This window comes from Neomonachus schauinslandi, chromosome 10, assembly GCF_002201575.2.
Source record: "Neomonachus schauinslandi chromosome 10, ASM220157v2, whole genome shotgun sequence".
In the NCBI taxonomy this organism is placed as follows: domain Eukaryota; kingdom Metazoa; phylum Chordata; class Mammalia; order Carnivora; family Phocidae; genus Neomonachus; species Neomonachus schauinslandi.
This window is the reverse complement of record NC_058412.1, coordinates 85,999,293-86,015,432: the sequence shown is the minus strand read 5'-3', so window position 1 is coordinate 86,015,432 and position 16,140 is coordinate 85,999,293. Positions and strand designations below refer to the sequence as shown.

The 16,140-nt window shown below is 43.9% G+C and overlaps 1 protein-coding gene across 1 annotated transcript; it reads right to left on the bottom strand.

Moving 5' to 3' along the window:
• Positions 1-2,081: 2,081 nt before the first annotated feature.
• On the bottom strand, positions 2,082-15,733 carry SULT1C2 (sulfotransferase family 1C member 2). Its single transcript, XM_021680275.1, is given in 8 exon segments — positions 2,082-2,194; positions 4,527-4,707; positions 4,839-4,933; positions 5,383-5,509; positions 8,180-8,277; positions 14,997-15,122; positions 15,585-15,694; positions 15,696-15,733. Coding segments are annotated over 8 exon segments (888 nt in total).
• Between the last annotated feature and the right edge of the window lie 407 nt (positions 15,734-16,140).

Sequence of the window (16,140 nt, the reverse complement as noted above, 5' to 3'; positions counted from 1 at the left end):
TTTTCTTGATTCACTCTTGAGTTTTAAAACCATTACTAACAATTAGAGAAAAGAGTAAGTTTCCATTTTAAATTTAAAAAAATTTCCATATTATTCAAAATCAGTAAACTGTTTCCTATAACAACAAAACTTTGCACTTACTAAACAAAAATTTTATATCTTGCAGTTCACACTTCTTTAAATTTCACTATTTTAAATTCTGAATACAAACAAAAACTCTGAGAAGTCACAAAGAATGACAGAATTGAAGAAATTCAAATTTTGCTTCTTTGTTCTTACAATCACTATGCTATCATTGTTCTGAATCTACTACTGTTTAAACACAGGGATATTCATATACAGCAGAGACACAAACTGTACCTGAAGTGAACCTGAAGGATCCTGAACTGTAATGAATTTAACCCTGAAAGGAAGCAGGCCTAGCTGCATCTGTGTGTTAGTTACAGAGGCTGGCTCTATGCCTGGGTGTTCTCTGAATTAACTTCCATACAGAGTTAAATAGACATGAAACCAAACAGCGATCTAAAATTGCCAGCTGTGGGGGATATAGACAACTTTTTTACCCAATAAAAAGGTGTTAATTTGAAGTTACACAGATATGACTAAAACTTGGTAGTAACAAAGCAATTGTTTAGAATTTAGGGCTAATGGGGCACCTGGGTGGCTCAGTCAGTTAGGCATCTGACTCTTGATTTTAGCTCAGGTCATGATCTCAGGGTTGTAAGACTGAGCCCCACGTGGGGCTCCTTGCTGGGTGTGGAGCCTGCTTGGATTCTCTCTGTTCCTCTCTGCACCCCCATCCCAAATAAATAAATAAATAAATAAATAAATAAATAAATAAAAATAAATATAATTTAGAGCTAATAGAAGATCTTCACCCTTCACCCCAGAGTATTTTATCACTGACATTGTTTAGAACTGCCAGAGAAGGGTGATAATAAAAAGCAGTCAGCATTTTAGTTGGCTTAATTCAGCATCTTATTGCCTTCTCCTGAGGCAAATTGCTTCTACTGCCCTCAGCTTTGGAATGCCACTAGTTGGAACTCAAAGTTGGGAATTTGTGATCGGAAATGCGCACACCTTCCTGAAGTTATTCATCTATGCATTCATTTGCTTATTTACCAAGTGTTTGCTGGACACCTGTTATGTACCATTCACTGCATTACATGCTGGGAGTAAAATGTTGAATAAGACATGGAACAAAATATTAAAGAATTTGTGATCAAGTGGGGGGATTTAGACAAGTAAATCAACAAATAAATATGGAGCAACAGGGCTATAGCAGGGTAAATATGGGAAACCAGTGAAAAGGGCATGTAGCTTGGTAATGTGGGCCTCCAGAGGGCACAGCATTGCAGCTGATGCTATTTCCAAGTCTGACAACCATGCCTGGGCTAACTTTGTCAATGCTGCTCCTCTGTCTGTGTTTTCTGCTTTTACCAGGATACAACTCAGGCTCCTGAACGGACACCCTTGAACTTTCCGTTTCTGTAATTAAGCACTATGACTCCTAATCAGGTTTTTGTCTTCTGGCATCCCCCTCCATGCGCTTTCCTTTTCTTCCTCACCACCAGGGATTGCATTTGGAGCATGTTTTTGGGGGGCTGACTGCCCCAGGACTGCCCTCAAGGTGTCCCTTCCATGGTAATCAGGTGGAACCCCAGAACCTAGCACAGCTGGAGCTTTCTTTGAATGGCTAGGACAGATGTCAGAGATTTCATATTATCAATATAGATATAACCTAATATTTGCATATTTGTACCCAAGGTATTTTATATTACAGACTGAAAAAGTAGGATGTGCTTTCCAGAATAATGGAGACCTAAAAAATCCTTGCAGTATTCAAGTCTTTTACTTTATTAAGCCGCTTTATTTCTTACTTTGGAAAGAATGGTTGAGAAAATAGCATTAAACATGATGAGTCTAAAAAATAAAACTGGTACATACTATTAATAATCACAGAGACAGTGGTACCATAATTGTATACTTTTACAAAATGCTTTCAGAGATTCTTTGGGCTGGGCTGAAGGACTGAAGATCGCTTCCCCATTTTTGCCATCCACTATCTATGTACCTCTTGCTCAGAGTTCTGTGAAGAAATTTATTGATGTTCCTTTCATCTTTTGCCTATAGATTTCATCAATTCTCTCATTCTGAGCCACAGTGAAGTGGTTTTTCCAATCCCCCACAGTTCCTAGAAGAGGAAAACCAAGATGGGGTTGTCACTCTGATTGAAAATTTCTGTGGCCCAACAACATGCCTGCCTTGCTCCACCTCCCCTTCAATGCACACCCATCCTCTGCAGCTCTCTGCTCTGACAAGGGCCTGGAGTGCTCTATGCAGGGGGTGGGCTCCTAGCTCAGGCAGACAATTCACACAAAGGCACTACTGCCTTGGCCCCACCTGTGGTATATTCACATAATGGACTATTGCACAGAAATGAAAAGGAATGAACTACTGACACAGCCCCAAGGAGGAATCTCAAAACATTACATTGAGTGACAGCAGACATAAGAAGGTACATACTGTATGATTCCATCTATATGAAGTCCAAGAACAGACAAAATCAATCTATATTGACAGAAATAAGAAGGGTGGTTGTATCTGAGGGTCGAGATAGACAGGAAAGGGCCATGAGAAGGAACTTTTGAGACATGAGAATGTTTCATATCTTGATTGGGGTGCTGGTTATATGGGTGTATACATTTTTCAACACATTCAACTGTATACTTCAGAGCTGTGCATTTTTTTGTATGTAAGTTACATCTCAACAAAAAAAAACTTTTGGGAAAAATGAGAATGAGATAGTACTGTATATGTATGTGCTTTTTCACTAAGCAGTAACTATTAAAATAACGTTAAAAAGGGGAAATACTCTGTCCTCCCTCTGCCTCTTCTGGAAAGTTGTGCAACAGAAATAAAAGCACTGGGACATAAGAACATACATACAAAGATGTTTACTGTAGCATTATTCATTAGGACAAAAAAAAGTAACTGTAGTGCCCTTCACTAGGGGAAAAGTTGGATGAGTTATGATGTATCTATCCATACTCTGGTACAACATGACACCACTAAAAACAGTGAGCTACATGGACCTACATGCCTTGCCCTGGAGGGATGTCTGATATTCTGGTAAATGAAGGAGTATATTATGACCACATTTAGCTTTCATCATGGTATATATCTTTGTTTGCACATGTATGAGCCTGAGGGAATGAGGGTGTATAGAAAGATAGGTATGTATGGATCTAAAGAAGGGCTTCTTGCTAAATCATTGCCATTGATTATCTGAAGAGAAAAGGAATGGCATTGTTTGGTTTGCTTCACTAGCATGGGATGCTGTTGTAGATTCTAAAATGCAACAAAATGCTTCTCTCTCTGTGCTCTCTCTCTCTCAAATAATAAAATCTTTAAAACAAAATAAACTAATAAATTAAAAAACAAAATAAACTAATAAATTAAAAAAAGAAGACAAGTTGCAAAGCAGTAGCACACATGGTTCCTCTGGTGTGAAAAAGAAGTCCCTGTTTTTGTTTGTTTGTTTGTTTGTTTTTAGAGAGGGAGAGAGAAGGGGGAGGGGCAAAGGAAGAGAGAGAATTTCGAGTAGGCTCCACGCCCAGCATGGAACCCAACGTGGGCCTCGATCTTACAACCCTGAGATCATGATCTGAACAGAAATCAAGAGTTGGATGCTTAACTGACTGAGCCACCCAGATGTCCCAGAAGTCTGTGTTTTTAAACAGAGAGGGAGGGGACTTCCATACTGTTGGTGGTGTCTTCTGGGGAACAGGGTTTGGGTGAAGAAAACTTTTTAAAATATAATTCCATATTGATCTAATTTTTTACAATGACATATTACTTTTTAAGTTAAAAAATGATAAAGTTTTTTTTCCCCTCAAAAAGTATTAGCTGGGGCACTTAGAATTCCTCTTTTGGGAACTGGAACTAAAAAATATTAAGAGAACAAGGCAGTGCTCAACAGTAGTTATAATTGAAGTCATGATGTAGAGCAGGTCTGAGCCATGATCAGGACCAAGCTATGAGCAGAAGCTGAGTGAGCAGAAGCTATAAAGTAGGAAAAAGGTGTAATGGACAGAGACAGGAAGCTGATCACTGGAGGAAGGCACTCATAGCAGACATGTGGAGGGCAGCTGAGTCCTCTAAGTGGTGGAGCCTTTGAGCAAAGAGCTGTACCCTTCTGCTCCTGAGGTCCTAATCCTGAGATCCAGGGATCCCCATGAGGTCTGGACCAATGGTTTCTCCTGCTCTTAACTACCTGTGAGAATACATTACCCTTACACCAGCACATGACCCCTCCTAGAAAGCCCCTCATATTGGGGCTGGCCAGAAGGACTCTCTGTTTCTTGCAACCAGATACCCCAGAGAACTCTCTTCTGTAACAAGATCAAATCCCCATCTTATTAGCAGCAGATTATTTTTAATAGGCTAAGCAGACAATATATTACTAGACAAACTGAGTGTTTGATTTATATTTATATTTACATAGTATTTGAAGCCACACAAACCTTTTCTCATGAAGGGGGAAATGGACTGGTCCAGGATAGGTTTAGGAACTATGGAACAATTTGTCATGGGATTTTCTTTCATTTTCTCAAATGATGTCTCCTGGACAATCTTATCTAGCACTGTTTCATCCAAATTCTTTCCCATGAACTGCATCACTTCCTGAATTTCATGCTTTGGGTCCTGTGGTGACAGTAACATTGCATTGGAATGGGAGAAGGTATCAGGACACTCTTAAATTCTTCAGGCTGTCCCTCCCAGAAGCGCAGCCCTGAAATAGGCTGGAGTGGTTCTTCCAAAGGGCTTTTACTCACCCGTTTTATGTCCTCATAGAAGAGGAAGAGAATCTGGTATCTGTCTTTTATCTCCCACCATCCCTTCACATGGTCATACCAGGAACCCCAGCCCACTATAATAGACACAGGAAACAGAACAGTCTACAAAAGGATCACCCAAAGCCTCAGATATGTCCTGAGTCCTGATGTGTTTGAGTTGGAGGGTGATGTGGTATGGTACAGCCTTGGTGTAATTTATCCCAACATGCTACCTAAAGTGGCTTCATATTTATTGTGTATAATCATATATGCCCTGATATTGGGACAAGGATACCCTTTGGAATGCAGGTGACTCTACAGGTCAAGTGACCCAGCATAAAGGCTTTCAAATCGGGTGAGAGGTTTTTGCTGGGACTATGGGTATTCACTCTGAGCTCAGTCAGCCTGCTCCTCCCAGTCCCAGTCTGAGGTAGGACATGCCTAAGGAGGAACACAACCTTCTAAGGAATCAAATGTTATGCTTGATTCCTAGACTGAACCTACCTGAAGTGGGCATGCAAAGATGTGAAGGATTATTCTTTACCTTTTCCACTGATGAAGGTTTCAAAATACTCTTCCCAGGTACCAGGGTCAGGAAGAATTTGATTCATCCTTTGGAAATGGTAGTAGGAAACCATGCAGTCTTTGGCATTTCGAGCTACATAAAGGAACTTTGGGGTAAGGAGAGAGGTGGGTAAAAGATGGTATGAAAAGTGAATTTTCACAGAATTCACTCAGGTGAATTCCATGCCAAGAGCAGCTTTGTACACCTGGCTCAGCTCTCCTGTGCTGGCAGTTCGACTTGGCTGGTGAACCCCTCCTCCTCTGGCTGTCTTTGCTTCTCCGCTGATTCTCCTCTATTCCAAACTCAGTCCTAGTAAGTAACCTGACTCCTGATTGCCCCTTTAGTTGTCAGGTTCCGATCATTCTGTAGCAACTATGGCATCAGACAGCAACTTCCACATGCATGCTGATGATCCTCCTAATACCTTAATCTCCATTTCCTGGAAAAGCAGGATGCTTCATGGTCTTATTTTTTCCCCTGTTCTCATCAACTCTATTATTTTCATCTCAGATCACTTCAACTCTTGCTCTACAAAGCATCCTGTTTAGGTTTCATTTTGACAACAACCTTGTATCCTTCTACCCTCCCAGCCTTTCACTTTATCCAAATCTGACCTTTAATCTCATCATGACTGCTAAGTACTTGACTCACATTCTGACAGCATCATCCTGAGCTGGCCTCATTGACTAGCTACCTCGGATCTGTGACTAGTCATTTCATGGTGATGCTGGTTTTTTACCCTAAAATGGTTCTCAACTGGGAATGATTTTGCATGCTAGGGGACATTTGGCAATGCCTGGAGGTATTTTTGCTTGTCACAATTGTGGGTGCTACTTGCATCTAATGAGTAGAGGCCAGAGATGCTGCTCAATATTCTACAATACTCAGGGCAGCCCCTTGCCCCATCCCACCAAAAAGAATTATCTGGCCCAAAATGTCAATAGTGCCATTTTCCATATTCTGATGCTTTGAATCAGAAGCATTGCTGACCTTGCTGGAGCCTTGCCGACCCTGGATGGTCTGCCCCTACCAGTTTTAGCTGGTTACTACAGATAGTAACAACTCACTATCAAGCTCACTTTTTACATGCAAGCCAACCAGTCCCGAGCCTATGCCTCCCCTATTGGGCTCTCACACTCTGGGCCACTGTCCACTTGCTCTAATCACCTTCCTCAGTCCCTGGGGAAGAGCCACCTGAGGGCTGGCAAACCAGAGACCTATCATTGAATTTTTATAGCAAATGTTATATATTGTTTCAGTTACAGAAATCCTATTTATTTAATTTAATAAGAAATTCCGTTTTAAAAATAGTGTCTTTTATTTTCGATTCAATCTTTCATTTACTTACACAACTTCAACATTCTTCTTATATTTCTATATCTGATCATTTTAATATCTGAAATCCTTGAGGTGTAACCCTGCTGTTTGTGCTTTTTGCACACTGTCTTTCTTGTGCTGGCTTGTTCCTTTGTGTATTTTGTAATGTGAGGCATGAACTCAAGCGGGAACTCTGGCTGCCCAAGCTGAAACTGTGTCCTCCCCATGTTTGTTTCTGCGGGTCATCCTGGGGGTGCTGGCAATGGCAACCACCTTATGCTAGTTTCTCAGCTTGGGGCTTCTTGGACAATGCAAGAATTACAACATTGAATCTCCTCCCTTGAGAGAGGAGGCCTATGGCCACACATTTTCAGGGCAGCTGAGAGTCCAGGTCAAGACAAAGAGGTTTCCTGGCGTCTGCCTTGGCCCCCTCCACGCATCCATTGAGGATGAAGCCCTTCAGCTGTCCCACCTTTGGTTCCTCACTTTTCTGGTTTCTTCTGCTCTGGGCTTGGACCCTGTGCAGTCACTGAAACTCACGCTGCCGGATTCTCCAGATCATCAAAGAACCCACAGCACAGCTCCAATCTCAGTGACCTCTTCTCTAGTTTCAGCTCCCTTATTGTGGAACTTAGGGATTCCTTTACTCTCTCTGGATCTCAGTTACACATTTACAAAGGCAACTTGTTATGTGTTATGTGTTATTGCTAGGTGTTTCATACAGAAGGTTTCAGGGCACTTAGTGGTCATAATCCAGAAATGGAGGTTCTTGTTCCCTTATACAACTTTACTGAAAGGACTCCCTAATTGCTATTGTTCCCTAGAAATACGCCCTTCTAAGCCTTTTGTTCCCTTCATTCCCACCTTTGAGAAAACTTTCTTACCAATGCTCGCTGACATCTCAGTTTCTTCCCTTGCCTCCATTCATTGTACAGCTGCTCACTTGTTATTCATTCAGCAAACACATTTTGAACATCCTCTATGTGCCAGGAACTGATTAGGCATTAGAGTACAGAATAAATAAAGTCCCAGAATAAATAAAGTGAAGAGCCCAGAGTTTACCAGAGGCTGAGGCCAAGTGTTTCCCTTAAGAAATATTGCTCCATCTATTTACCGTTTTAAATGATCTTCAGGGCTTTTTTCTTTCCCCTCAGTTTTTCTTCTCTGCTCTATTATAAGTCTTAATTGCCCACACCCTTGGGTTACTGTGGACACTCATTATCTCTAGTTCTCTCCAAAAATTCAGTCTGGCTTTTACTTCCATGTCTTGCTTGCAATCGTTCAGGTAAATATCCTGCTGAGTATAGATAGAACTTTACATTTTCTCTTATTGCTGATCAACAGTCAACACTTCAGAGATGGTGAAGGAGCAAATATGATGACACTGTAGGGACTGGGGGATTTCCTCCCAAGAGACCTAATCTCTCACCTGTCTCCAGGGAAGCTGTTGCTGTCTTACCTTGCAGTTGTTTTCCCAGAAAGACGGAGGCAACAGCTGAGTTGGAAGGTGAGTCCTTAGTATCCGTGGAGAGGGCATTGCTTTGGCTTTTTCCACCCCTTTAAAGTAAATCAAGAGGAAACATCTGCATAGTACAGATACTGCATGGGGGAACTTATATTCCGGGGTCTGTCCAGAATGTCCCATCACCTCCCATCTTTCTCCTTATCTCTTGACTTTCCTTTGGGATTTTGAGATTACCATCATGTCTGTAGACTCCTACAGCTTGAGAGCTAGAAGGGAGCTTATATTAATCTGTCACTTTCAGGATGAGGAGATGGAAGCTGAGAATGGACAAGCTAGGTCTTGTGGAAGGGCAGGGGGAAGGGGTGCAGAGCAAGGCCTTTCTCACCTCCCAGCCAGTGCCCATCCTTGCGTGTCTGCAGCAGACTGCCCATGTACTTGGCCTATGTGCTAGTCACTTGTTTCATCTCTAAAAATATATGTACTTGATGGCATGTGAGTCATGATTTCCACTCTGTGCTCTAAAACATTGGGCACCCGCTTTGTGCAATCATTGTGTTAGACTGAGGTTAGGGGATGTGAGGTAATAGAAAATTTATATTTGTCTCTGCTGCTGCTTCTTGGCATAGAGCTCCTGAAACCCCTGTTGATAGGGGTGGTTGGGGGTGTCTTGTTCTTTTTTTTTAAAAAAAAGATTTATTTATTTGAGCAAGCGATCGAGTGAGAGAGAGAGAGAGAGAGAGCAGGGGGAGGGGCAGAGGGAGAAACAGAATTCCAAGCAGACTCCCCGTTCACTGGGGAGCCTGATGTGGGGTTTGATCTCATGACCCCAAGATCAAGACCTGAGCTGAAATCAAGAGTTGGATGCTGGGGGCACCTGGGTCGCTCAGTCGTTAAGCATCTGCCTTTAGCTTGGGTCATAATCTCAGTGTCCTGGGATCGAGCCACCTGTCGGGCTCCCTGCTCAGCGGGAAGCCTGCTTCTCCCTCTGCTTGCCACTCCCCCTGCTTGTGTTCCCTCTCTCACTGTCTCTGTCAAATAAATAAATAAAATCTTAAAAAAAAAAAAGAGTTGGACGCTCAACTGACTGAACCACCCAGGTGCCCTAGGAGTGTCCTGTTCTAATGAGGTGACTCCAGGGGGTGCTCCTGGATGGGGGCTGGTCACCAGCAAGACCAGCCATGATTAGAAGCTTAGAATTTTCAGGCCTGCCCCCCATTCTCCAGAGCAGGGAGAAGGGCTGAAAATGGAGTAAACGATGGATCATGTGTGCCTGATGAAGCCCCCATTAAATCCCCAAAGTCCAGGATTTGGAGAGCTTCCCAGTTGGTGAACACATGGAGATTGAAGGGAGTGGTGCCTACAGAAGGCATGGAAGCTTCTCATCCTCTCCCTATACTTTGTCTGGGGCATCTCTCCCATCTGGCCAAGGAGGGGCTTGTGGCAACTCCTGATTAGTAGTCAAGTTGGATGGAAGTGGGTAACCTGGGGACCTACTACTTGCAGTTGGCACCTGAAGTGCAGGGAGAGCAGTTTCGTGGGACTGAGTCCTTAACCTGTGGGATCTAATGCTATCAGCAGGTAGGTAGTGTCAGAATGGAGTTGAGTTGTAGGACACCTGGCTGGTGTCAGAGAGAATCTGTTGTTGGTGTGAAGGACATCCCCTCCCCAGCCCACACACACAAACTGGAATTGGGGCCTGAACCTAATGCAGGGGAAAAGGCAACAAAGTTAAAGGAGACATGCTCCTTCTCTCTAAGAAGCTTCCATTCTAGTGGAATCAGAGGCTTATGCAAAGTGAGCAGAGTTAGTGTTGAGAAATGAGTCCGCATCAAAAGTTAGGCTCTGAAGCAGCCTTGCACACTGGCCTTCCACATCTCTTCTCCCCTGAGTGCTTGGTTTTCCAAAGATGGGTGTGGGGTAGAAAGGAAGGTGTGGAGGAAATGCCTCTCTTAGCCCCTGACAGATATCCTGGGAATGCTGTTTGACTTTTAAAAAGCTGGATCCCAGGGAAGGTCACTGTCAGTGCAAACTGCCCTCTGGCTGATATAAATTGTACATGTGGTCTGTCTGAGCATATGGCTTTGGTTATTCTCCCAGGCCTGGCGAGGAGGAAGAGTCTCTGCAGGTCCCAGTAAAGAGAAGGAAGACAGGGCCCTTCACCCTAGGAAGGAGTAGGTCTGGAACTGATCTTGTTCCCTATACCTTAAAATGTAAATGTTCCCTGGTGCCTTCAAATTTTTGCTGCTTTTGAGCAGCTCAGACCCTGTGCCTCTTCTGTTTGGAAACCTTCTATACTCAAGGTGATTTTTCACACTTGCTCCCCAAGCTGTATGTTTGAGGGGCGGGATTCAGGGTGGTGTTGAAAGGATGTGCTTCATTCTGGTCATCTTTGATTTTGCTTACTTTGTATGTTGAGAATCCTTAATAGTTTTTAAAAATAGTGGCAAAATACATATAAAGTAAAATTTGCCATCTTAATCCTTTTAAAGAGTACAGCTCAGTAGTGCTAAGTGCATTCACTTTGTGGTGTAACAAATCTCCAGAACTCTCCATGTTGCAAAACTGAAACTCTGTACCCTTTAAACACTCACTCCCCATTGCACCCTCCCCCAGCCACTGGCAGTCACCCTTCTTTCTGATTCTGTGATTCTATGACTTTGACTACTCTGGATACCTCTGGATACCTCATATAAGTGGAATCATACAGTGTCTTTTTTTGTGACTGGCTTATTCCACTTAGCATAATATCCTTAAGGTTCATCCATGGTGTAGCAGGTGTCAGAATTTCCTTCCTTTTTAAGGCTGAATAATCTTTCACTGCATGTATGTATCATATTTTACTTATCCATTCATCTGTCCATGGACACTTGGGTTGCTTCCATCCTTGGCTGTTGTGAATAAAGCTGCTATGAACATGAGTGTGCAAGTTATCTTTCCAGTCTGTTTTTAATTCTTTTGGGCATATATTCAGAGGTGGAATTGTTGGATCATAGGGCCCAATAATTTTTTTTAATAAAAAAATCTTGGTACTGAAAAGAAAAATTGGAAAACCACTGGTCTATACTTAAAGTCCATATTCCTTATCAAGACCTGTAAAACTGTCCTGTCTCTAGCAGCTTCCACCATGTCTCCTGCTCACACGTTACCTTTCAGAGCTATTTACATTTGTCCTGCTGTTCCAGGCCCCTCATCTTTCTTGTCTACATCTCTGGGCTCGCTCTTTAGGAGTCTCTCCACACACTTCCACTGTTAGCAATATGGTGGCCCGGATACTATGAAGACCTCTCCTGTTATAAAACACTTGCAAAATCTGACTAAAACATCACAAACATCCTTTAAGTGCATAACCATCCTTTAAATGCAAGAAACTAAGGAGGTTTTCCAGGGGTCCAGGTGAGAAGGAAGAAGAAGAGAGAGGAAGGTTGTGATGACCTGAGCATGTTTGCCCCTCAGTTCCAGGGCCCAGTGACCCCTGAGTGGGAAGGAGGCTGCTTAGGCTTGGGCTTTCCTCCTCTACATGCAGTCCTCCTGGCAGGCTTGACTGGCCTCCAGCTTCAAAATTTGCTGCCAAAGAACCCCTAGAGCAGAGAGAGATTTTGCAGGTTTAGGGCTTTACATAGAGCATTCCACCAATGTTTTCTTTACAGGTTCAGGTAAATTATACATTTTCTCTTCTCTCTCTCTCACTCTCTTCTCTTTCTGTCTCACATCAGTCCCCAGAAGAGCTGGTTGGGATGGTCTCATTCCCTTGTCACTCTGCCATGAGTGCTCAGCCTCAGGGTTGAGAAGTGCAGGAGAGAGTGTCCATGAAAACACCTGAGGTTACAAAGTCTGTTCCCGAGCCTGACCTGTGGAAGAAGGCGGCCAATGGAGTCATTTCTGGCCCTTCTCATCTGCACAAGGAGCTTGCAGTCTGGCAGGAGAGACACAGCAACAGCAGTAGCCGCTTGTAACTGCAGGTGTCAGCTTCTCCAGGCATTGGTCTTCCAGCACATTCTTCACCCTGACCATGGTGTCCTATGCTAACCTCCACCCAACATACCCACTGCTTGTCACCATATAGTCTGCATTTGCCTCCTCTGTTGGACCATGAATTATTGAGGGCAAGTGGAGGTGTGGAGTCTTAGAAGTGCAGTCCAGGGCATGTATTATAAATACTTGTTGAGCTGAGGGGGTTGTAACCTGTATACAGTTAGTTCACACACACACACACACACACACCCCTTTTCAAAATTTTCCCAGCCCTGCTCTCATTAGGTCACATATGCAATACCTTTGATGTCAAACAGCTCTGTAGCTGAGAGTTGGAGCAGGGGGTGTGGAAGGAGGCCTGGGAGGGAGACTGGCCATGTGGGACACAAGTTTGCACTACATCCAGCAGTGTCCACCCACTCCTGAACCCTCTGAGGGTGGTTGGTATACTTGGCCAATAACCATTAGTCTATTTCAGCAACCACCTTGCCCTCCTAATGGTAGCCCTTACCTCTGGTGGCAGGGACCATCTACCCTGAAATAAAACCACTGCCCAGTCGAGTCTCCACCTGGCCTCTGTCTGTTTGTAGCTGGAAAGACCATAAAGCCTGTAACTGTCACCTTTTTGGACATGGGGCACCTTGGTTTTTAAAGAACCATCTTGTTTTGTATATGATGTGCCATGCTGGGCTCTTGGTTATCATCCTTTCTTGAATTCTGCAGCTGCTGGCATTGCCTTGAGAGAAATTCTATCTTGTTTCTTATGCTAACTTAGTGGCTGCACACTCTGCCCCCCACTGCCAAGGATGCCTCACTAGAAATCATGCTTAGGCTTTTTGTTCTCTCTTTAATGTCCCAAACTGTCAGAGGTAAGACAATGGTGGCACAGTGGGATGTAGAAGTGAGATCAAAAGCTGGGCGTGGATGACCCAGGGAACATATGCCCTTGTGGGGCAAAAGATTTAGCCTAAGAAGTAGTCAGTAATACCTAACACGTAAATAGGATCTACTCTGTAGAGTAGGAGACATTATGGCACTTAGACCTAGGCACTGCTCTAAGCTTTCTACACACATTAACTCATTTAATCCTCACAATGACTTTTCGAGGTAGGCACTAATTCTACTGACACCTTGCATCTGAGGAAACTGTAACAGAGAGAGGGTAAGTAACTTCTTAAAGGTCACTGAGCAGATGGTGGCATCAGGACTTAAACCCTGGTAGTCCTTAACCATTATACCATCCTGCTGCTCAAGGGATCAGAATACCAGACACCAACAAAAATGGAAGGCCCTGACTACACACAGAGTGGGATTACAGTTAAGCAGGCAGAGAGGGCCCTGTGTGGGGGGGTCAGAGCCCCACAGGTAGTTCAGAAAAGGGGTCAGACCGGGCACTGGATTGCTAAGCTATTGGTCAACCAGACAGACAGGAACTGAGGACCAGAGGAGTCTGAGCAGCTGGGTAAGTAGAACCATAAGGAAGCAAATGCCTCAAGGCTGTTCTAACTTGGATGCACCCTTGTGCTGGTTTCAGGTATTATGGGTGTCAGATCAAGAACTTCTCTATCTCAAGGCATTTGTAGATTTATCAGACTTTTATCCACAATTGCTCCAAGTTAGACTTCAACACTAGAGTTGTATTGCCTATAATTTTGTAGCTCTAGCTAGGTGTGTTTCCACCTGAAACATAGAGAAGTAGGCCCTCCTCCTATCCTTGTTCTGTAAAATGCTTCCAGCAGCTGCCAGTTACCTGGAATGGCTTCTTTTGCCTTCTGGTTGTCTTTTTGTCATTTTTTTTGGTTTGAAGAAAAAAATTTCTAGGTTGAGTATTACCCTAAAAAGTTTTCCCTACAGAAAGAAATAGTTGGCTGCAAATGCATTATGTTTGCTAATTATCTGGCACTTCCTTGACTGCACTGAGCATTTGTATGGGTGGAGTAAGGAGAAGAGTGAATTGTTCCATAAATAGCTCTCCAACCTCTCTGTGTGTTCTACAGCAGAGGGAGCATTTAAGAAGAAAATAAGGCAGATTCCTTTTTACTTGGTGATTCACTTTTGGCAAATAACCTTAGGTAATATGTAGAAAGAATCAAAGAGGAAGAAAGGAGGAGGAAACACATGGTGACAGAAATGAGAGTGAGAGTGAGAGCAAGAGAGAGAGGAGAAAAAAGAGCAAAACAGAGGGGAGAAGACAGAGACAGGAGAGAGAAGAAGAGAAAGGAAGAAGGAGAGCCACCAGGATGCCCTTCAGTAGGTGAATGGGTAAATAAACTGTGGCACATCTAAGCAATGCAATAGTAATCAGCACTGAAAAGAAATGAGCTCTCAAGCCATGAAAAGACATGGAGGAAACTGAAATGCACATTACTAAGTGAGAGAAGCCAGTCTGAAAAGGCTACATACAATATGATTCCAACTATATGACATTCTGGAATAGGTAAAACTGTGGAGACAGATCTGTGACTGCCAGGGATTGGGGAGTAGGGAGGGTGAACAGGTAGCCCACAGAGGATTTTTAGGGCAGTGAACTACTCTGTATGGTAGTGCAGTGCTGGATCCGGGTCATTGTACATTAGTCCAAACCCATAGAATATACAATATCCAGGACAAATCCTAATGTGAACTATGGGCTTTGAGTGATTATGACATGTCCGTGTAGGGGCATCAATTGTAACAAATGCACCACCTGGGGGAGGGGTGAATATCGATAATGGAGAAGGCTGTGCGTGTGTGGGAAATCTCTGCCTCTACTTTGTTGTAAACCTAACATTGCTATAAAAAATAAAGTCTTAAAAGAAGAGAGAGAAAGGAGCCAGAACAGGAAGGGAGGAGCTCTCACCAGAGGGCTGGGGCGGCCGAGCCCACTCAATGAAAGGATGGCAGTGTTGAATGATGGCTCTCTGACATTTCTCCACATCTCCATTCTGCTCAATCATGTCCACAATTTCCTGAATCTATGTGGTCCCTGGGGCCCAAGTGGAAAGGGCGAGAAGAAGAAACCAGTTAGACAATCAGTCTTAAGTGTCCTAGGGAGAAAAGGGGACATGTAGACTGATGGCTTTTGGTTCAACCTCCCCTCAGGTCAGGATCCTGTCAGCTACAACAGATGGGTGTTCATGTGGGAAAAACCCACAAGGTCTCTATGGAGAGAAGGGGCAGCAGAGGCAAAGCACATGACACTGTCACCCAAGAGCAGCCCATGACAGAGCCCAGCAGGCTGGGTCCTCTAACCAGGGACAATTATGCTTGACCCTGGACAAACCCAGGACACGAGCATCCCGAGATCACCTCGTCATGGTACGGTGAGAAGGAGCAGCTCTCCTTGAATGAGTGCGAACACTGTATGAAGGGGGATTCTAACTGATGTGAGCTACCTTTGCTGACTCCACAAGCCGGAGTCTGGTTGTCCCCCTGGCCCCACTGTCACCTGATTTAGGGTAGGTACAGATGAGGAGATCATCTGGCTTGGCCTCAAAGTTCTGGATGTGGCTCCAGTTGTCCACAGTGCTAGCCTGCAGGGGGACCCCTGCAACCTCTCAGTTGTAGCTGTCCCTCCAACGCTGTAGCCAGGGCCATACTGTCTTGCAATGGGAGGGGGAGTCCATGAGGGCAGAGGATAGAAAGGACTTTTAAAACAATTGTGGTAGGGGTGCCTGGGTGGCTCAGTCAGTTAAGCAGCTGCCTTCGGCTCAGGTCATGATCCCAGGGTCCTGGGATCGAGCTCCGCATTGGGCTCCCTGCTCAGCGGGGACCCTGCTTCTCCCTCTCCCTCTGCCTGCCTCTCTGCCTACTTGTTCTCTCTCTCTATCTCTCTGTCAAATAAATACATAAAATCTTAAAAACAATTGTGGTAAAATACACATAACATAAAATTCACCATTTTAATCATTTTTAAGTACACATTTCAGTGCCATTAAGTGCATTTCCATTGTTATGCAGCCATCACCAACATCCATGTCCAGAATTTTTTATCTTCCCAAAAT